At 34.6% G+C, this 24,288-nt stretch overlaps 1 protein-coding gene across 5 annotated transcripts in view; it reads left to right on the top strand.

The window, feature by feature from the left end:
• LOC143245416 (translation factor GUF1 homolog, mitochondrial-like) overlaps positions 1-23,885 on the top strand; it is a 42,619-nt gene extending 18,734 nt beyond the window's left edge. For 3 of the 5 annotated variants that reach the window (XM_076491747.1, XM_076491746.1, XM_076491750.1), the window contains 10 exons: positions 466-669; positions 3,439-3,568; positions 9,961-10,070; positions 11,339-11,466; positions 17,360-17,430; positions 17,555-17,656; positions 18,170-18,303; positions 18,660-18,705; positions 20,464-20,676; positions 23,673-23,885. In XM_076491747.1, the coding sequence (XP_076347862.1) occupies positions 466-669; positions 3,439-3,568; positions 9,961-10,070; positions 11,339-11,466; positions 17,360-17,430; positions 17,555-17,656; positions 18,170-18,303; positions 18,660-18,705; positions 20,464-20,676; positions 23,673-23,798 (1,264 nt within the window). In that variant the 3' untranslated portion in view covers positions 23,799-23,885. Of the gene's footprint in view, positions 1-465; positions 670-3,438; positions 3,569-9,960; positions 10,071-11,338; positions 11,467-17,359; positions 17,431-17,554; positions 17,657-18,169; positions 18,304-18,659; positions 18,706-20,463; positions 20,677-23,658 lie in introns of all 5 variants that reach the window. The other 2 variants (XM_076491748.1, XM_076491749.1) reach the window with 2 other exon arrangements.
• Positions 23,886-24,288: the final 403 nt, after the last annotated feature.

Raw genomic sequence — 24,288 nt, 5'->3', positions numbered from 1 at the left:
GGCTAATAGTTCCTAATCCTAAAAATTGGGTTTAAATAGCCATGGATTTTCCTGTGGCTCAGTAATAAGTATGACAGCTCATACTATTACAGGCGAGGTTTTGGTTCTTGTGTTGGTCATAGCACTGAAAGTCCATTGTGGAGCTTTGAACTTAACAATAAACAAATCTGATGAAAGTTTTGTTTTTCTAGGTTTTTTTTATGAGCCTCAATCAGTTTAATTTAATAACAATCAGAAGAAACTACCAACTTAATTTGAGAGTTCCAACCTATCCAGATAGGATGTTGTAAAAATTACTTGTTTGTCACACAAGCACAGTTCCTAAGGTTGCTAGTATTTATCTTTGAAAAATGCTGACTAACTAAATACAAAATTGAAGATTTAAAATAATTTTCTTTAAATAGTTTAAAATATTTTTATATTTCTTTGTATTTATTATTTTCAAGCATTACTTCAACTTTACAGGCCCCCTGGGGACCCACAAAAACCTTTTCGTGCACTTCTATTTGATTCTTGGTTTGACCACTTTCGAGGAGCTATAGCTCTTGTAGAAGTTATTGATGGATCTATCAAGATTGGGGATTACATTTCATCACATTTCACTAGCCAGTCATATGAAGTCCGTGAACTGAGTATTCTTCATCCTGAAGAAACCCTGGTAACCAGATTGTAAGTTCAGTTCTATACAGAACAGCTACTTCTAGGTAGCACTCGGTTATAGTATCAAATCACAAGGTGTGAATTGTATGCAGATATGGTTTGTGTGAACTGTTATCCACTCAGATTTAGTATCAAATCACAAGGTGTGAATTACATGCAGACATGGTTTGTGTGAACTGTTATCCACTCAGATTTAGTATCAAATCACAAGATGTGAATTACACGCAGACATGGTTTGTGTGAACTGTTATCCACTTAGATTTAGTATCAAATCACAAGATGTGAATTACACGCAGACATGGTTTGTGTGAACTGTTATCCACTCAGATTTAGTATCAAATCACAAGATGTGAATTACACGCAGACATGGTTTGTGTGAACTGTTATCCACTCAGATTTAGTATCAAATCACAAGGTGTGAATTACATTCAGATATGGTTTGTGTGAACTGTTATCCACTCAGATTTAGTATCAAATCACAAGGTGTGAATTACATGCAGACATGGTTTGTGTGAACTGTTATCCACTCAGATTTAGTATCAAATCACAAGGTGTGAATTACATGCAGACATGGTTTGTGTGAACTGTTATCCACTCAGATTTAGTATCAAATCACAAGGTGTGAATTACATGCAGACATGGTTTGTGTGAACTGTTATCCACTCAGATTTAGTATCAAATCACAAGGTGTGAATTACATGCAGACATGGTTTGTGTGAACTGTTATCCACTCAGATTTAGTATCAAATCACAAGGTGTGAATTACATGCAGACATGGTTTGTGTGAACTGTTATCCACTCAGATTTAGTATCAAATCACAAGATGTGAATTACATGCAGACATGGTTTGTGTGAACTGTTATCCACTCAGATTTAGTATCAAATCACAAGATGTGAATTACATGCAGACATGGTTTGTGTGAACTGTTATCCACTCAGATTTAGTATCAAATCACAAGGTGTGAATTACATGCAGACATGGTTTGTGTGAACTGTTATCCACTCAGATTTAGTATCAAATCACAAGGTGTGAATTACATGCAGACATGGTTTGTGTGAACTGTTATCCACTCAGATTTAGTATCAAATCACAAGGTGTGAATTATATGCAGATATGGTTTGTGTGAACTGTTATCCACTCAGATTTAGTATCAAATCACAAGATGTGAATTACATGCAGACATGGTTTGTGTGAACTGTTATCCACTCAGATTTAGTATCAAATCACAAGGTGTGAATTACATGCAGACATGGTTTGTGTGAACTGTTATCCACTCAGATTTAGTATCAAATCACAAGGTGTGAATTACATGCAGACATGGTTTGTGTGAACTGTTATCCACTCAGATTTAGTATCAAATCACTAAGTGTTGATTACCATCAGACTTTGTTATCATACTTCTTGTAATATATTTTTACAAAAGTGAATAATTTAGGATGTTATTCATATCTTCAAGGCTTTTCATAAACTGTGACAACTTAAATTATTCTAGTAGATATATAGACCTGGTATAGGTGTATCGAAGAACTGTTAACATGTATAGAAATGTTAAGGTGTAGATATATAGACCTGGTATAGGTGTATACAAGAACTGTTAACATGTATAGAAGTGTAAAGGTGTAGATATATAGACCTGGTATAGGTGTATAGAAGAACCGTTAACATGTATAGAAGTGTTAAGGTGTAGATATATAGACCTGGTATAGGTGTATAGAAGAACTGTTAACATGTATAGAAGTGTTAAGGTGTAGATATATAGACCTGGTATAGGTGTATAGAAGAACTGTTAACATGTATAGAAGTGTTAAGGTGTAGATATATAGGCCTGGTATAGGTGTATAGAAGTGTTAAGGTGTGGATGTATAGACCTGGTATAGGTGTATAGAAGAACTGTTAACATGTATAGAAGTGTTAAGGTGTAGATATATAGACCTGGTATAGGTGTATAGAAGAATTGTTAACATGTATAGAAGTGTTAAGGTGTAGATATATAGACCTGGTATAGGTGTATAGAAGAACTGTTAACATGTATAGAAGTGTTAAGGTGTAGATATATAGACCTGGTATAGGTGTACAGAAGAACTGTTAAGGTGTAGATATACAGACCCGGTATAGGTGTATAGAAAACCGTTAACATGTATAGAAGTGTTAAGGTGTAGATATATAGACCTGGTATAGGTGTATAGAAGAACCGTTAACATGTATAGAAGTGTTAAGGCGTAGATGTATAGACCTGGTATAGGTGTATAGAAGAACTGTTAACATGTATAGAAATGTTAAGGTGTAGATGTATAGACCTGGTATAGGTGTATAGAAGAACTGTTAACATGTATAGAAATGTTAAGGTGTAGATGTATAGACCTGGTATAGGTGTATAGAAGAACTGTTAACATGTATAGAAGTGTTAAGGTGTAGATGTATAGACCTGGTATAGGTGTATAGAAGAACTGTTAACATGTATAGAAGTGTTAAGGTGTAGATATATAGACCTGGTATAGGTGTATAGAAGAACTGTTAACATGTATAGAAGTGTTAAGGTGTAGATATATAGACCTGGTATAGGTGTATAGAAGAACCGTTAACATGTATAGAAGTGTTAAGGTGCAGATGTATAGACCTGGTATAGGTGTATAGAAGAACCGTTAACATGTATAGAAGTGTTAAGGTGTAGATGTATAGACCAGGTTTAAATGAACGTGCTGTATGTAGGTCCATAAATGGTAGATAAATCAGCTTGTACTGTAATATGTGTTTAAGTAAGTTTTTTTATATTTAAGATTTACTGGCCAAGTGGGATGTCTTGTTGCTGGTATGAGGTCACCTGAAGATGCTAAAGTTGGCGATACTTTGTTCTTGAAAGATGCTAATGTCTCTCACCTTCCAGGTTTCAAACCTGCTAAACCTATGGTAGGTTATTTTCAGCATCTTTTTGCCATTAGTGTAGGTTTGGATAGTTCTTCATTAAATAGAAAGTGTTATTTATCAATTTTGTAGCAGTTGGTTAGTGAATAAAAATAAAAGTGCATTGGCTTAATGGTGGCCAGAATTCAATAAATGTTTGTCAGTCAAATGTATATGTTTTACATAATTTTAGAAAACACTGTGTTAACACACAACGTGTAGTCTTCAAACACTTACTGACCAAAGTTGTGCTGCATCATTTTATAGAAAATAGTTTTCTGCTTCTTATATACTCTCTAAACACTACTTATATGACTGTGGTCAGTTTAGGCTATCTTCTACTACACATTCTCAGCTGTGATTGTTGCTTCAACCTTATAAACTGTTCTGTGGTTTCAACATTTTAATACTTCCATGATGCATGATATTTGTTTCTGTCCTACCACAGTGCCTGTCAAAGTGGACTCCTGTACATGGTGAGGGGACCTCCCAGAGAAGGTTCTCTATTTTCAATTTACTCCCTTTGAGAATGTGTATGTCATGTTTGGAGAAGGACAAGATCCTGGTGGTTGAAAGGTACAACCTCAACATGCCACTTTTGCCTTGAATTCCTGTGGATGGGCAGTCTTGAACCCACATCCCCCAGGTTCTGTTGGTTGGTCGTGTTGAGCTAGGTTCAGTTTTGGATGTTCTCAGCAGGTATTGTCGACATTGTGTCTGATTGATGCAGGTGTTTGAGTATAGTGCTAATGAAACCCTGGCATTACTGTTGTGTCCTTGTTTGGCATTATAGTGCATCCCCTTATAGGGCTCCATGGTGGGTGGGATTATTGGTCACTGAATCTTTCTCTACTCATTATGGATTCTCCAATCTTTGAAAAAAATAATAAAGTAGTAAAAAACAAAACAATAACAGCTTATTGGAAAATAACCATGTATGGATGACTATTGTTCAGTCACCATCACAGTTGGATTCCATACCTCGTTTTCTTATCCTTCATTTGTTATCTGAGAAATTCTAAGGGTAGAAGTTTCCTTTTTTCTTTCAAAAGGTATTCAAGGGGCTTGCTGGTTTATCAAAGTCATTCAGGAAATTGCACTCTGGAGATACTTTGGTGGAAACATATGCACCACAACACACTGAAATCCTCCTGAATTCAAAGGCCATCAGGGTTATTCCCCAGCTACTTTGAATTTTTCAAGAGGAGATATTGTTGAGAAATATGTAAAGAATATTTCTGAGTCAGAGATCCTTGTTGGTTTCTCAAGCCAAGGCACTTCTGTAGTTTGCTGTATCTCTACTCTTAAGGACAAAATTTTGCTGCCAACAAATGTCCTTATTTTGATGTTAACGTTGCCACGTCCACCTGACATTATCAAAGTAGGTTACTTGAACTGTAAGTATGGCTATATATTCCCAACCTTCTCTGATGTTTTCTGTGTTATGGTTTGGTCATTCAAAGGTATCTTGTGATGGTTCTTTGACGTGTGCTCGTTGTGGTGGCAAAGACCACAATGCATACGAGTGTGAACTGGAATCTCACTGTGTTAACGGTAGCGATTTCTACCTCTCTTCTTTAGATTTTACCATGAGTGGGTGGAGGAGAAAAATGTACAATATTTAAAGACTAAAGCACATCTACTACCCATAGGCTCAGAAGCTATTGTCCCTCACTCCACCTTGGACTTATGCTGCTGCACTCTGTTCCACTGCTACAGTGGGAGTGCAGACAGATCTTTTTGTGCCTCTGACAGCTGTTCACCTACCATATGAAAAATCTTTTGCCCTTCATTCTATCTCTCTCCTCACCATTTCTTCCAGTGGCTCCTCACTCGGATCTACTTCCTTTAGCCATGGCTTCTGGAGTCCACGTGAGTCCATCTTCTTTGGCTCCGAAATGCAGAATGATTATTTGTTCATGCTCCTAGTCACTAGAATCTATGTCTATTGACAGAGAGTTTCACACTCAGCTAAGGACAGACTAAAGAAAAATGGTATGGTTGAAATCAGAAGAGTTTTTCTCCACCTATGTAAAAATGACAACTTTAATACAGGGTTTCTGTTCTGATGTGGACAACATTAAGGCTTTGATTGATTTTTTATCATCATGTGTGTATTTTCTTGCAGGAAACCTGCCTATCTTTCAGCAGTTTTCTTTATACTGAAATGATAGGTTGCGTGATGGAGTAGTGGCACTGCCGGTGATCAGTAAGTGCCTACCCTGTCTTTGCCACTCATTACACTCTTGGAGGCTGTAGTCATCCATGTTTCCTTGGGTTGTATCATCCCTTGTTGTATCATCTCTACCTGTCTCCAGGAGAGACCTATAATCAGTCAGACTTTGATGCTCTCATTGAACAGTTGCCTTCTCCCTTTTTAATCCTGTGGGATTTTAATGGAAAATAATCCCCTCTGGATTGGTGCTGATATTGAGGGGAAGGATTGTTCCATAGGGTGCATGCTCTCAGATCACAGCCTTTCTCTCTTTAGTACCACTTCTTATACTTATTTCATGCACCTAGTCAGTCTTTTACTGCTGTTAATCTCTGTATCTGCTCCATTTTACTTTTCACTCACTTTTCTTGGAGGGTTGACATTGATCCATGGGGCAATAATCATTATCTTATCATTTTGAGGGAGAATGGCCATGGTCAATGCCAGCCAACCCACATGCTTTGGTGGAAGTTGGCATGGTCCAACTATCCGTCTTTTACTGCTCTCGTGGAACTTGATCCTACCATCGTCTGTATGCAATCGATAGACGACTGCATGGTAGCAACGACTGACTATATTATCCAGACAGCTGTTCATTCTATACCTTAAATCTCAACATATTTTCCACAGTATCTTTGTCCATTGGTGGAATCCTGCCTGCCAAAAGGAATGGAAGGTTCAGAAACAGGTCTGGATACCTTTCATAAATATCCCACACTTTCGAAATTCATTGCTTTCCAGTAGGCTTGTGCCCATGCTCAGCAGGTAAGATTTCAAAGCCAGAAGAAATCATCAATTAAGTTTGTAATTATCATTTCTTCTGCCACCAGTTTCAAAATCATATGAGAGAAGATTTGGAAGGTCAGTGGGCAGTATGCTTTTGCCCCACCTTTTGATCTTGCTTTCCAATGGATGGGAAGTTGTTGATGCCCAAAACATTGCTGATGCTCTCAGTAAGAACATTTCTCATTCATCTATTACTTGGCCATTATATCTTGGGCAAAGAGATTACCTCTTTCCTTTCAGGCCAGTTGTCTCTATGACTATAATTGCACATTTACACTTGTGGAACTCAAACTTGGTCTTTATTGATCTAGCAGTATATCATTTGGACCTGATGATGTTCACTGTGAGATGCTATGTCATCTTTCTCCTGCTTCTTTTGCTGTTATTCTGGTTGCTTTAACCAAATTTAACATGAGAATGTTTTTCCTGATGCTTGGCATCAGGCTGTTGTCCTCTATCTCACTAACCCTAGGAGGGATCCTAAGATTCATTCTCATTATCACCAGTTGTTTTGACAAGCTGTTTCTGTAAGACCTTAGAGAGGATGGTTAATGCTCATCTTGTTTGGTACCTCATATCAAACAATCTCATTTTTTCACACCCAGTGTGGGCCCTTGGATGGCCTAATTCGACTCGAAACATCAATCAGGGAAGTCTTTCTCAAGTGACATCTTTCTGTATTCTCTAACTTTGAGAAGGCTTAGGACACTGTTTAGGTATGACAATTTGTGAGACCTCCACTCATATGAGTTTTTATCTGGAACTTTTTAATGACCAATGATTCAAAATCTTTATTGGCTTGATGCTTCCCACTCTTTTCCACAGGAACTTGGAGTCCGTCAAAACTGTCTTGAGTGTCACTCTTTTCAATATCGGAAATAATGCTATCACTGTACAATTTCCTCTTTTGTTGGAAGTGAGTTCTATTTCAATAACTTCCACACGTTGTGTCACTTATTGAGCATAAGATTTACTGAGAGACTAATTCAGATTGCCATTAGTTGTTTGTTGGAGTGAACCGTGGCAAATGGTTTGATCTCTTCTTTCTCCAAAACCATTTACATACACTTTTGCACCAATGGGGTATTCACCCCAATCACGAGCTCTATCTTGGTGATGGTATTCTTTCCATAGTTCCTGAGGCAAAGTTCTTGGGCTTATCTCTGACTGTGTGTCAAGTATACAAAGGCATTGAACATCTGTGTCCTTTCTTTCACCTCTTGGAGATTGGATTAATGTTCTGTGCTCAAGATCAAGATCTTATGCCCTCACTTGATCCACATTGGACTATTGTATTTTGGTCTATAGTTCTGCCAGTACCTCAGCCTTCAAGATATTGGACCCCAATATCCATCTGGGGCTTCGGCTGTACATGAGGGGCACTCCACACTTCTCCAGTCCAAGGTTTCTATTCCAAATTCCATGAACCTCCTTTTCACCTCTACCCTTGAAACTTTCTTTTACAGTATGTTTTAAAACTTTAAACCTTACCTCAGCATCCTAATTGGGGTTGTCTTTCTTCATCAGTGGCGATACTCATTTAGAACAGACAGTCTGCCATTCTTCCTTTTGTCTTTGTATCCAGATGCAGCTGGGTCTGTTCTTGAGTGATGATGTTGTCTCTACTGGTTAGCTCATCCCCACCTATGATATTTCTTTGAGCTATCTGAGGAAGGCAGATTGGAAGTTGTACCATCTTCTGTTTGCTTAACATCTTTCAAACCATTCTTTCATTCCTGTTTATACTGATGTTTTGAAATCAAGTGGCTCTGTGTGTTCTGCTGTGGTTTGTGGTTGCTCTCAGGATCCTCTCTCTGTTTTCTGTGTTTCACTGCCTAGTTGTATGCCATTTCTGTTGGCCTAGGTCACACAGAAATTATGGAGTACATCAATTGTGCTATTTATATCAACTCTCTTAGCTCTCTGCTGTCCCTGGAATTGCTTCATGTTAGTTCTCACCCTGTTCTTGTTGATATTCAAAACTGACTGGCCCATTTTTTGTTATCTTCCATTTCAATGAGCTTGCTGACACCATGAATAAGTCTGTCTACTCTGGTGGTATCATTACTGTGCTTCTCCCATATAGAGATTACTGTTCCGTATTCGAGGCTCAGCTCAATGATAACAAGCGTATCAAGATCAAACCTTTTATTGCTCTCCAGAAATTTTGTTTCCATGATGATCAGAAGCTGTCCTGGTTAGGCTATAAATTAGTAGTAGTTTTTCAACCTATCTTTTTCTTTTATCTGGAACTGATCCACCTATGTGTGGCTTTTGTGACACTCAAATCATAATAGCCCACATGCTACTGTCATTACAATTTTGAATGATGGCACAATTTTTTTTCATGGGTTTAACCTTGACTTTGGACACCATCTTTGGTGATTGTAATGCTATATAAATTGCATTTTTAAATTTTTAAGTGCCATTGACATTTATAACTCTATTCATGTTTTCAGCTCCTTTTTGAACTTAAATTCACTTTATAACAAATTTATTTTTATGGGTGTTTTTTTAACCAGTTGTTTAGCACAGGTAACTACTTGCTTTCTGCCATTAAATGCCAACTAACCAACTCACTACAGTGTCCATTTCTATTCCACCACGATATTTGTTTTTCTCCACTGCAAAATCCATTTCTATTCCACCATAGTATCCACTTCAATCACACCATGGTATTTGTTTTTATCCTACGAGAGTATATACTTCAATCACACCATGGTATTTGTTTCTATCCTATGAGAGTATCTACTTCAATCACACCATGGTATTTGTTTATATCCCACCATTCCAACACTCGGTTACACAACCCCTTTCAAACATGTGGTCAGCTTTCGGTCAGTTACCTCTCTCTTTTTTTGTGAACCTGACGATGACCAAAGAAGGTCAAAACGTTGTTCACTCCTCTACGTAAAAAAAAAAAATCTCAACCCAAACGAGCCGTTTTTACAAATATATTCATCAGAATATCTGTTTCTATTCTACCCACAGTATCAGTTTCCATTCATCAGAATATCTGTTTCTATTTCAAGACAGTACCAGTTTCCATTCATCAGAATATCTGTTTATATTCTACCCACAGTATCAGTTTCCATTCATCAGAATATCTGTTTCTATTTCAACACAGTATCAGTTTCCATTCATCAGAATATCTGTTACTATTTCAACACAGTATCAGTTTTCATTCATCAGAATATCTGTTTCTATTTCAACACAGTATCAGTTTCCATTCATCAGAATATCTGTTTCTATTTCAACACAGTATCAGTTTCCATTCACCAGAATATCTGTTTCTATCCAACCATAACTAATGAGAGAATAATATTTATCTATACTATTCTATATTTTTGTTTCTAATGCACAGATTGGTTATTTTAATTGTATCTTATTTTCTTAGGTTTATGCTGGATTATATCCGCTTGACCAGTCACAGAATCCTTCTCTGAGAAGTGCAATAGAAAAGCTATGTCTCAATGATTCCAGTGTATCAGTAAGTATTGACTCAAGGTAAGCTATTACTTTCAAGATTTAAATATGTATATATAGAAATGCTGCTCCTATTATACGAGCCTGTTTTAATGGTTAATTTCTTATTTTTATTTTTAAACTTTCTCAGTGCAATGTGTTGTGGAGCAATAAAAAAATTGGTTTTCAAAAAGTTGTAATAGTTTCAAACAGAGAACAATAATTCTCATGAGAAATGAGTAAGAGAATTTTCACAGCCTCAAATTTCATGTAAAAATGGATGCTGTTTCTATAAAGCCTCAAAAATTACAAACATTTCATTTCATTACATTTGTTGATGTCCCCCGCTAGCACAGCAGTATGTCTCCGGATTTACAATGCTAAAATCAGGGGTTCGATTCCCCTTGGTGGGCTCAGCAGATAGCCCGATGTGGCTTTGCTATAAGAAAACACACACACACATTTGTTGATGTGGCATTTTAATAACGGGAATTACTAATTTCCATTATTCTATCATATATTTTCTCGTTGGAGTTTTCATGTGAGTATGGTACACTGAGAAATTTAAATTAAGAGTTTATACTTATGTTGAACTACGTGTGTTATACCAGTTAATCAAACTTCCAAGACACAACATAACATTGTGAAATATATGAGACACTCGACTATCAAGCAGCAAGTGACAACGTGAGGTTTTATATTGGGTAATCACATTACAGTAATGACAAATGTCTTTAATCAGGTCTTCAAACTTGTAAAGTAACAATGTAACAATCTGAAGTGTTATATCAGGTAATTAAACTTCCAAACAACACCATAACTGTCTTGTGTGTTTTATCAGGTTATCAAACTTCCATACAACACCATAACTGTCTAATGTGTTACATCATGTGGCCAAACTGTCAAATGACATGTTAACTTGATATGTTACTTAAGACTCAGACATTGTGGTGAAGGTTTACATGATACCAACAATGTGAAAAATCTGAGGTTCAGGTTTATATGTGTGTGACTGAAATTGTAAAATTAATGAATACAAATTAAATGAAGGTTTGTTCAGGTAGGTTTTACTTTTTACTTCCAAAACACTTGATTTTAAATACTAAAAGGTTAAAATTCTGTAGAAATGTACAAAAATAAACGAAACTGGAAGATGTCACTTTGGTATTTTGTTCTGCTTTAGGTTTAGTTGCTAAAGCAGTGACATAATTTTTGGTGTATTTGTATTACTCTTTCTTCATCTGTTAGCATCTTTTCGTTGCTAAGAATCATCTTAAGATACTTAAATAATTCACCCCAAATGCTTTTAGCCCTGCCTTAGGTCAAGGTTGGAGGCTAGGATTCCTAGGATTACTTCATATGGAAGTATTTTCACAGCGACTTGATCAAGAATTTGATACTCAGGTTGTTATAACTTCCCCAAATGTCCCTTACAAAGGTACAGTATTAATTAAATACTAAAGAATAGTGATGTTTGACTCTCTTATTTTCTCTAACGTGAAGTAAGAGAGACGTACACTATCTTACCAAAAGTCATGGAACATGAGTAGTTATGAATAAATAATTTCTTCATCACATTACTCATTGTTGTCCTGGTGTTGTACAGTAGCACATATAGACATTTTCCCCAAATATCCTTCTCATCTGAAACTATTAGGTCTTTCCATGTACTCATTTGGTGTACAAGTTTGAAGTGACTTCAGATTTAACTGCCAGTCACCTTTATAGGCTAAAATATTTCCATATTTTGTTGTCACATCATTTTTTCCTGCAATCAGAAGTGTGTCTCATGACATTTGGTAGGAGAGTGTGTATTTTGTTTGTGAATTTTGCTTCATCAGTTGATTACTTTATAGATTTCTCAAAACATTTATTGTTTCTTTGTAAAAGCACACTTTAAGCCTAATTCTATAGTCTTTTCTGTAACAGTTATTTGTATTTGTTAGCTTCTACATTCTCATAGGCTGTCCAACAGATTTCCAGGTGTTTAAGTGCTTTCTCAGAAGGGTTGAATGTGACAAAAACCTGTTCCATGAATTTGATATCAGATTACTAAATATGACTTGTTTATAAAATGTTGAGACGTACATTATAACTTGGAATGTTACACCTTAAGGAGGGATAAACAAAATTGAAGCTAAATTGAAGAAACCACAAAACTATCATGTATATTGCCCTGATTCTTGAGTAATGATACGGTAAATGCTACTTGTCTTAATGCACCACAAATAGCTCTTACCTTGCCACGCAATTTCCTGCATGTGCCCCAATATTTGAACAAAGCTCCAATCCCTACATGTGTCAATGTACCGCACCAGCCGATGATGTGATCTTCATTATATTATAGACTTTCACCAGTAGTAGGACAACACATTCTACATGCACTGCTTGTTTTCAGATGTTTTATCCTATTAAGTTTACTGGAAGTTATGCATTTATTTTTTAACCTTTCATTAGTATTTCTCGTGTATTTTTACCCCTAATTCTTCTGATTATATGGAAGAACAATATAAAATGTTTAACTATTGGTGTTAACCTTAATTTCAGTTATCTTTACTTTGATATTCCTTTAATCTAGTGTTTACTTTGGGATGCATGTCCCATTGCTCAAGTTTTGGGCCTTTCATGGTCTGTTGGTTTGAGCAGTTGACTCTCAGTCTCTGGGTTCCAATCCTGCTCACTATTTCAACTGTGAGGGTGTCATAAAGTAATGTTCAATTCTGCTGTTAGATGGTAATAGAGTAGCTCAAGAGTTGATGTTGTTGACTAGTTGTCTTCCCTCCAGTCTATTACTTCTAAATTAGAGATACCTGGTACACATTTGGGTCTTGAGAAATTATGCACAAACTTCAATAATGGAAGCTGTTCTCATTGTTTAAATCCAGACTTATTCTGGGTCTTCATTAGACTTATGTACCATTGCCATATCTAGTTCATTTCTAAATAGTGACAAAAATTATTTTACAAAAATAGATTACTAAAGAAGTTTTATGGATTGAGGATGAACTCGATAATGGTTTCACATTCTTATATTTCTGACATCTCCCAAGGTTTTTAACATGAGTTATCCTGTCACTTGAGAGACTGATGGTCAGTGATATTACTACCATGATGCACCACTTCGTTTGTACCATTCTGACTTCAGATCCAGGATTTCCATGATGTTACTACCATGATGCACCACTTGGTTGGTACCATTCTGACCTCAGATCCAGGATCTCCACGATGTTACTACCATGATGCACCACTTGGTTGATACCATTCTGACCTTAGACTTAGGATCTTCATTATATTACTATCATGATGCACCATTCTGTTTTACCACCTACTGCTTCATTCAGTTGTTTCACAATGGTTAAATAATTGGTCCTCAGTTCTTCCCTTTGAGTTGGATATGACTTCATCTTTTTCATCGACTCCAATGGGTGTTTACTTGGAGGTTATATTCTTAATGCTTTTTGTTTTACTATTCTATGGATATTTGGCCATATTTGTCCATTCGAACATGGCTTTCTCTGTTACAATCTCCTTTCTCTTTAAGTATTTATCTTATTTGGGATGGCTGGTTTGTCTTTTTTTTTTTTTAAATCCCACCTTGTACTTCATTCACTTTCACATTTCATACAGAGAAGAATCAGTCTACTCCCTTGTCTTTATGACATGGAATGTTTGATACCATATCTCCTTCACTTCCTGCACAAGTCCTTCTTCAGTGATTTTTCTCTTGAGTTCTTTGTTCCTCTTGGATGTGTCCATATGTATCTTATTCAGTAGTTTATGGCCAATGCAGGTATCTCCGTAGATGGGTTGTCTTCTTTTTACCTCTTGTAGTTGTGGTGACGTACTCAATCCCATGCAACCTTCGACATCCCTCTTCTTATATCTTACCCAGAGTTGCATCTGTTCGGAGCTCTCAAAGGCTTACAAACCAGTAGGTGAGCAATTTACATATTTGAGTTCCCATATCTGTGGTGTATAAAGTATAGGTGGTACTTTTTCTTGGTTGTGTACTAGAAGACAACCAATATTATTATCATACCTCTTTGTTTTCTCTATTCCAGTGTGGTGCAGTTCTGGATGCCTGTTCATTTCTGGCATCTGATCTCCAGGGTGATGATTTTCTGTCTGCATAGATGCAAAGAGTTCAAGAATGTACAGAGTTATTATATTCTTTCTGGTTTGTGTGGTGGTCTTTTCATGATGCATTCAGGTATCTTTGTTTTTTCTTTCTTTTCCTGACCTCTTGTTTTCTTGGCTTTGGACTTTCTTTTTGGGTTTCATGACCACCATATTCAGTTGTCAATCTTTCATATCTCTTGGATCATGGTGGCAGATGGAGTATTTCATCTACATATAGATCCATCCCACCAAGTGACTTCTCCATCTTTTAATGTTTTCAGTGGGTTTAATCCCACTAATGTTCTCCTATTGTCACTGAATTTCCACCTCTCATCCATTCTTTGCCTCTAGTCATTTGCTATCCAATCCCAGACTTCATCTATGGTTGAATATACTCTGTGCTTGATGTGGTTTAATGTTCTTTTATATGTTTCAGATGTATTACATTCTCTTCTCTTTTATAAAAGCAATGACTAGTTTTTGTTTTGACTTCATCCCACACTATTAACCACAGGAAGAGGTTCTTAATTTCACGTGGAGACTTTCTCCGTAGGCAGTGCAATCCACTGCTACAAGTGTGAGTGGATGTAGTGGGAAGTAGTGTAGTATAGGGCACTCCCATTACATTATGAATCAAGGTGTTAGTTACAGCCAGATGTCTCAGGTACACCTTGTGACATAGGTGGGATGCTATTCATTGTGTTACCTTATATAAGTATTTCTAAAATGTGAAAGAACTTATTGTCATAGCCAAACAACACACTCCATGCTAGGTTATCTACTAGTAAGATGATAGATGGTTGATCATTCTACCAATCTGTCCACTGTGGCAACACTTTAGCACTCAACAAAAACTTTAGTGACAGCACCTTTTGGTCTATCACCTCCAGAAGAGAAGATTATTTCTGATTTTAGATAAATCCAGTCTATCTCAAAGTTCTGCTACACGTGACTACCTATAGCCTCATGGATGTCACACTCTGACATCTCAAAGTTCTACACTTGACTACCCTCAGTCTTATGGATATCACACTCTGACATCTCAAAGTTCTACACTTGACTACCCTCAGTCTTATGGATATCACACTCTGACATCTCAAAGTTCTACACTTGACTACCCTCAGTCTTATGGATGTCACACTCTGACATCTCAAAGCTCTGCTACACTTGACTACCCTCAGTCTTATGGATGTCACACTCTGACATCTAAAAGTTCTACACTTGACTACCCTCAGTCTTATGGATGTCACACTTTGACATCTCAAAGCTCTGCTACACTTGACTACCCTCAGTCTTATGGATGTCACACTCTGACATCTCAAAGCTCTGCTACACTTGACTACCCTCAGTCTTATGGATGTCACACTCTGACATCTCAAAGCTCTGCTACACTTGACTACCCTCAGTCTTATGGATGTCACATTCTGACAAATCTCAAAGCTCTGCTACACTTGACTACCCTCAGTCTTATGGATGTCACACTCTGACATCTCAAAGCTCTGCTACACTTGACTACCCTCAGTCTTATGGATATCACACTCTGACATCTCAAAGTTCTACACTTGACTACCCTCAGTCTTATGGATGTCACACTCTGACATCTCAAAGCTCTGCTACACTTGACTACCCTCAGTCTTATGGATGTCACACTCTGACATCTCAAAGCTCTGCTACACTTGACTACCCTCAGTCTTATGGATGTCACTATTTTTCTGACACCATTTCCAGGAAGGAGCTAACCTTTATCATTTCTCTGTATTGATTCCACCACCATTCTAGTTCTTTGTGAAGGTGAGTAGCATTTCTCTTGTTAACATTTCCCTTACCTGAGAACTTATTTCATAGACACCCATCTTTCTGTGCCACCTCCCACCCTACCTTCCCAGTTCTGGTACATTCACTTTGCTTTATCAAGAATACACCTGTGTTGACATGTTCAGTAGGTTTACTGCACATGAAAGATGTGCTCCTCGTGGTTATAATTTAAAAACAAGTGTATTACAGACTGGTGCAATACACGTTAAGTGTGTCAGGATGGGAGCTTTTCTCAAGGTATGTGCCCTGTGTAGAAAGTAACACAAGATGATAGCTGTTTCTAGTGCAGACAGGTCTGAATGAAGTACATTTTGTGACAATGTAAATGTTGACACTTGCACTATATTACACTATTATTGAGTACTGATACACTATAAACTATTGTATTACATTATTCTAGTTTTATGTAATGATACAGTATAAATTGTTGTATTACATTACCCTAATTTTATGTAATGATACAGTATAAACTGTTGTATTACAAGTATTACATTACCCTAGTTTTATTTTATGTAATGATACAGTATAGACTGTTGTATTACATTAACCTAGTTTTATTTTATGTAATGATACAGTATAAACTGTTGTATTACATTAACCTAGTTTTATTTTATGTAATGATACAGTGTAAACTGTTGTATTACATTAACCTAGTTTTATTTTATGTAATGATACAGTATAAACTGTTGTATTACATTAACCTAGTTTTATTTTATGTAATGATACAGTATAAAATATTGTATCACATTACCCTAGTTTTATTTTGTGTAATGATGTGGCACAAACTGTTATATTAGATTACTTTAACACAATATAAGCCTAAAAAGTAATGTCATAGCAGTTTCTTTCAAATGTCATGTTTCTCTAGAGTTGCATTCTCAGAACTATTTAACAAGTTCAATATTTTTGGGAAGCTTGTGGAATGTTTTGTTTATACACAGATCATACAAATTTAACATTGTTCAATAAACACTACAAATGTTAAGGTTACTACAGTTATTGAAGCTGACAAGTGTAGTTCATGTTTGATAAATGAGATGTTCTCAGTTCAATATTACTTTCATTAACAGTACTGGATAGAAAGTGTAATATATCTAGTTTTATTTCAAACTTATCTTTATTGTAAATAATGTTTAGTATATTGTATGGACTTAAGACTAATCTTTACCTTGAAACATGTGTTATGGTTTTATCACTAATTTTAAGCCTATATTTTCTAAACCTTCTAAGCTGGCTGTTATTGTGTTTACTTGTGGTCAAAAATATCCTTAACACCAAGCATGCATAACTGATAAGACAATGCATTCTGATCTCTATAAGTAAGATCATAATAAATGTGAGTTTAGTAGCTAACTTGCTTTGATCAGAAGTTAATTACTTAAAAACATTCTTTACAGCAATTATAAAGGGGGAGAAAAATATAAAGTTATATGGAAGAAAAGAAGTTATAATTACAAACCCACTTAAGGTAAGAATGACATTACCTGTGTTAGTTACTAGTACTCAATAAAGTGTTTACAACTATTAATGTCAAAAATAGTGTAACACTCGTGGTTTTTATCTGTATGTAAAAACTGGTTTTATTAACATAGTTTCCAGAATCTACCATAGTAGAAGAATACCTGGAACCAATGGTGACTGGAACAATAATCACTCCTGATTCATATCTTGGCTGTGTAATCTCTCTGTGTATGGTGAGTGATTAGTATATCTTGTTATTAATGAAAAACTTACTGATGTATGTGTTTGTTTTAGGAATTTTGGTTAGGGTTCAGTCTTTGTTTTAATTTGTTTTTACTAATCTCTGTATCATTCAAGCCCTTATGTGGAAAATGTTCGGGGTTTTTGTCAATTCTAGTTATGAAAGTACGTTGGTTTGATGACACACAAAAACGTGGAGTTTTATGGATCACGACCATTAAATGATGTGAAATACAATAGCTAAGTATGTTTAAAATAGTATAAAAATGTTCATAGAAAAATATTTGATTTGTGTGTTCATATAATTATGTAAAAACAACCATAAAAAATCAATATATTGATATAAAGAATATTTATATCATTTTTATTTTTTTTATACATCTGTGAAAGTAAACAGATTAAATCTAATTATGGACTTAACAACAAAGAGGCCAGTTTGACAATGTCATCGCTGCTAAATGTCAGATTCGACAGAGTCATTGCTGCTAACGTCTTTGTTTCTGTAGGAAAGACGAGGTGTTCAATTGTCATCTGTAAACATTGACAACAGTACAATCATGCTACAATATAAATTTCCACTTGGAGAAATTATTGTGGACTTTTTTGATGAATTGAAATCTCTCTCTTCAGGTTATGCCAGGTATAGATATAATACTTTAAATTCTGCATTTTCAAACTCCATTTACTTTTGTTTTAAATTTATGTACATTTTTAATAGCATTTCAAAATGTTTGTTCAAACATAAAACAACAGTATTTCAACTAATCATCTGAATTGAAACCTGTTCCAAGATAAAAGATTTACTTAACCCAACTGTTCTTTTCTGTCAAGTATTGATTTCTAAATATTACAGCTTCTACTTTTTTATTAGATTTAAAAGATTAATCATTCTTCATGTAAACCTGAAGAATAAATCTAATTTTATTCAATATAAAAATGTACAGGAAATATGTAATAAAATCAAAAACTTACTTTATTTTTGAATGTTTTTGCTAGTTTTGACTATGAAGAAAGTGGTTATGAGCCAAGTAGTCTGGTTAAGGTAAGTAGTTGTTAATTTTGATCTGTTTTATCTTGTGCACGCTATCCAGCTTGTTATATTAATTTTGGTTGGTTTTATCTTGTGCACGTTATCCAGCTTGTTATATTCATTTTGATCTGTTTTATCTTGTGCACATTATCCAACTTGTTATATTCATTTTGGTTGGTTTATCTTGTGCATGTTATCCAGTTTGTTATATTAATTTTGATCTGTTTTATCTTATGCACGTTATCCAGCTTGTTATATTCATTTTGATCTGTTTTATCTTGTGCACGTTATCCAGCTTGTTATATTCATTTTGATCTGTTTTATCTTGTGCACGTTATCCAGCTTGTTATATTCATTTTGATCTGTTTTATCTTGTGCATGTTATCCAGCTTGTTATATTCATTTTGATCTGTTTTATCTTGTGCACATTATCCAGCTTGTTATATTCATATTGGTTGGTTTTATCTTGTGCATGCTATCCAGCTTGTTATATTCATTTTGGTTGGTTTTATCTTGTGCACGTTATCCAGCTTGTTATATTCATTTTGATCTGTTTTATCTTGTGCACGTTATCCAGCTTGTTATATTAATTTTGGTTGGTTTTATCTTGTGCATGCTATCCAGCTTGTTATATTCATTTTGGTTGGTTTTATCTTGTGCATGCTATCCAGCTTGTTATATTCATTTTGGTTGGTTTTATCTTGTGCACGTTATACAGCTTGTTATATTCATTTTGATCGGTTTTATCTTGTGCACGTTATCCAGTTTGTTAGAGTTGCTTTGAAAGATATTGATGCCTTACATCGGAACAGGTTGCACAAGATAAATCATATTTATAACTGTAGGTTAGCTTGTAAAATATCTGGTATGTGCTATTACACAGTTTACTTTTATGATCTTCTACTCTGAGAGAAGGCTTCAATCAATATGAAAACATGTATATAACCAACAGTTGGAAAAAACTTATAACAAAACACAACATTCCAGTAAACACCAATTTCATTCAAAATCCAGGTACAAAACTAAAGTCCGTACTATGTAAAAACTACACTGACAAACACAACACCAACATTATTTATCAAATACAATGCAACAACTGCCACAACTTTTATATTGGACAAACAAGTAGAAAAAGGGAAACCAGCTTCACAGAACACAAAGAGAACACCTTCACACGTTTTTGAACACTGCAGATCAAATAAACACAACACAACCATAGAAAACACCCAGATATTAAGAATAAACAAAAATATATATACACATGCAAAATAAAAGAAGTCCTACTTATACAGAAACTAAAACCTAAATTAAACCAATATATAGGAACACCATACATGTACATATACTAATAACCTTAACATCCAACTGCAATGCCCCCTACAGTCCTCTCATCCCTAAAACCTGGCAATGATCAGTTGCAAACTCTTTGTTAAACTGAAGATAACTTAAGAATGTCAAAACAGTGTTCTCTGCTTTATTAGTAAAAGTGTTAATACCCATACCAGCCATCCTGAGATACATATAGTCTGACTGGAGACTTCAAACCACATCTAAAACACCAAAAGTCCTAACCAGTTTCTTGTATTTTCGTTTTTTTAATTAAATGTTTTCTCTGCTTTAAAGTTTTTATGTTATGTCTTTAAAAATGTTTACTTAAATGAAGACTGCACATCTTAATGGAAAGGTAAAATTCAATAATATTACATTTTAGTAGCTGTAAAACCAAACTAGCTTTTATTTAAGAAATTGATTACTCTGAATACTTTTCAGATGAATATTCTGTTAAATGGTCAACTAGTTGAAGAGTTAACTACCATTGCTCATTCGTCACGAGCACAGACTGTTGGTCGGAACATGTGCCAGAGACTTAAGGACACCATCCCTGCACAGTTGTTTCAGATTAGTATTCAGGCTGCTGTTGGTGGGAAAATTTTGGCCAGAGAAAACATTAAACCTCTGAAGAAAAATGTTCTGGCCAAGTGTGTAAGTTGGACTTTCACTGTATAAATAAAGAAATAACAACATTAGATAAATCAAAAAATTCAAACTTGTATTCAATTTCTTGGTTTATTAAAATGGAAATGTAAGTAATATTTAAATTTAGCCTTCAAATTCATACTTTATATGTTGAATTTTTTACATAATGAAATATTATTGTCTCGTTGGTTAACGCTTTCTCTGTGGGCCGGGTCACATTTGTTGACTTGCATTCATAACTTTATTCAACTACTATTTTATGAATTTATGTCAATAACTTTGAAATTAAATCACAAGTTAAACATTATATGAGTTAATTTCTTAATTTAGATGTTTCTGATGTAAAGTACTAAGTCTGTAGTTTCATACAAATTAGGAACTTGAATTACTATTGGGTTGAGGAATAATTCATGAGCGTTTTTTCAAGTTAAAAAAATATATTCATAAATGAAACGGTTTTGCAAAATATTTCATGTCATTTGGTAGATAAATTTTTGCTCTAATAAATGGTGTGTTTGATTTTCATATGTCTTTAATTTTTGCTTTCATTTTTAGCTCATTAAATGGAATGTCAAGTGGACAAAATCGAGCATCTTCGACACCATCTACTTTTCGCATTTAATTTCTTGCAATTTCGTTTAAAACAATGCATACTATATACCTAGGTATTACATGATATAAAGTATCATAATAAATGTTTTGGGTGTAATGTGTTCATGCATTGAAGTATTGTATAGTCTTGCATGTAATGCTTGAATGAAATTATTTAAAAACGCTCACGAATTATTCCTCAACCTAATAATATTGACAAGTTAGAATATAGAATAAGAACCTCATATCGTTTTATTTTGCTGAGATACAACTAATGTACTGAACCAAACCTAGTGGCTTTGTTAACCTCTTTCCATTTTTGGAAACAGTCCATTATGTAAACTTACTTCAATATATAACATGTGAATAACCAATAAATGGCTCAGAATGTCCCCTGGTGTTTTTCTCAGACATTTTAATTTGTGGAAAGGCTACCATGATCCAAGATTTAGAGGTGGTAGGTTGTGTCTTTAGTCTGCTCGAAGTTTCATGTTTTGTTAAACCTAAATACATCTTAGTTATTAAACGTAATAAATTACAGTGGAATTCTATGGTATCAGTATAGTTAATTATGATTTTTTGGTTATCCAACTGTTTATATAAAACCTAAAAAAAAATGTTTGATATTCTACATGTGCAGAATCTTAAAAGGCTTAGCAACAGAGTTCAAAAGTCATAACTAGAAGAGATAATTGTTTGCTACACTTAATTTTGAGACAAATAAGCTTAATAATGTACTTCTAAATATTAACAGTCTATATACGTGTATATAATATATAATAATTGAAATGTGACTGTACATTACAAAATACTAGTCCACTAAAACACAGAGCAGACTAAAGTTCAGTTTTATATTACTGGATACGTCAGTGCACATGCACCATATCAGTATGAGTTATGTAATGTTAGCTACACATGACTGGAAAGTCAGTATAATAAATATATAGTGTTATGATACTTAATCTAGGTAGACAAAACATTTGTATTTTCATGTTATAATATGTAGTCATTCTAGCACAAAAAAGCATAATTTATATTTATTCCATAATTTTGTATGATGGTTCTGAGGTTGGTTAACTGACAGAACCCATATTGTTATGACTTGTTATTTTCTATACTATAAAGTCTAACTGAAAACAGACATTTGAAATGTATTTAAAAGGTTTGAGAGATTTTTGGCAGGAAGAGTTTTGTTAATCATTACATGAAATGACTTTGCACATGGCCTAGTAATGAAACACTGTTTTAACAAAAAAATATTTTCTGAAAGTCTACCAAATTTTGTGAAGATAGATGTGCTGTATCAAAGGTTGTAGTGCAAACAGTTAATGTGTGCATCTGTGTAGATGAACTAGTATATTATACTGAGCCTGTCAAGAAAGGGTTAATAGAAGTTCTTATTTATTATCTTGAACAGATTAAAACAAAGTTGAAGACAAATGTATAAATTCCAACTTTTTTAAAATAAAATTTAGAAGTTTCAAGAAGTATAAGGACTCCTGGGCCAGATAATATTTTCCCAAGGATTGGATATGTGAGCCACTTACTACAATTTTGAGTAGTAGCCATGTATCAACAGATTGGAAATTAGCTAATACAACTCCACATGAGATGATGAACTAGCCAAGTAATGATAGATCTGTTAGTCTTACATCAGTTCTTCTAAAATATACTTTGTGAAGTCATTTAACAAAGTCTAGAGTTTCATTGGATGGTTGACAACATGGTTTCACGAAGGGAAAATATTGCCTTACAAATATTTTAACATTCTTTGAAAACTTTAACACTGCTAATGCAGATGAATCTGAGTGAGGTGTTTTAAAATCATAAAAAACTCAATAATAATAATGTATACACAGTTTTCATACTTAATAGCAAGCATTATAGAACTATGGAGCAAAAATAAAATTTAGATAAGATAAAAGCTGTCTCCAGCTAAGACAGTTTTATCTTTCTACTAGAGTGGTATAAAAGCTGTCTTGACTATAGAGTGGTTGGCCTTTGAATGTGGTAAATTTGAGTTTTAAAAGAAAGCTTGACATATATGAATAATAAGTGTAGTTGTTTTTTTGAAATAGTTTTAGTTTAGAGGATGGGAGAACCAAGATGGACCTACGGGTCCTTTGTTGTCCCTAAACATTGTTACATTCATATCTGAACTGCAGTTTGTATCACGTCACAGTTCTGTTCACCTAACTAGTCAAGTGTCCACTACAGAATGAAAATATTTTACAGTTAAGTAGAATTAAAAAGCGTTTCTGGACAAAACATGTCTTTTAATGAAATTTTGCAAGAGTTGAGAAGAATTAATGATGTAATGACTGATTCTCTTCATGTTGTTATCAAACTTAATTTGTTTACTCACAAATTGTTACAGTCTTGTTATTTTGATGGTAGATTTTGTTTTACAGTATGGAGGAGACATTACCCGCAAGATGAAACTGCTTCGTCGGCAGGCGGAAGGAAAGAAAAAAATGAGAATGATTGGAAACATACATGTACCGAGAGAAGCTTTCATCAAAGTTTTAAAAAAGTAACTAAAGGAATATCTAGTGAAACAAATTTTACTGTAAATACAGAAACCAGCCAGTTTGACATCAATAAAACAAAGATTTATGTATCAACATATCTTACACATTTCTCATCTAATATTTAATAAATATCTTGCAATGGATTATTTACACATGTACTTAACAAGTAGCTGCTGTTTACACCAAAAATTAAACTGAATTCTCACAAGGCTTGACTCTTACAGAATCTGTTTTTCTTTAAATGGTGATTTGATCTTACCCACAAATATATGCCAGTGGTTTGTGATAAAATATATTAAAACATCAATTGTTATGATATGAATGGTTTTGCAGCTAGCATAGAACTAATGCTATCTGTCATAAGACTTTATAATTAGGCCTATTATTTTTAACATTCCATTCTTTACTCTCAGATTTTCAAGAGTTAGTAGAATTTATTATAAAGTATCCCAATGACATGATTCAGTCAAGCCAAAGCCCAACAATATTTAGCAGC

Source organism: Tachypleus tridentatus, chromosome 2 (genome assembly GCF_004210375.1).
Source record: "Tachypleus tridentatus isolate NWPU-2018 chromosome 2, ASM421037v1, whole genome shotgun sequence".
Lineage (NCBI taxonomy): Eukaryota > Metazoa > Arthropoda > Merostomata > Xiphosura > Limulidae > Tachypleus > Tachypleus tridentatus.
Note: the sequence above shows the minus strand (reverse complement) of the source record. Positions and strands in the feature narration are given on the sequence as shown.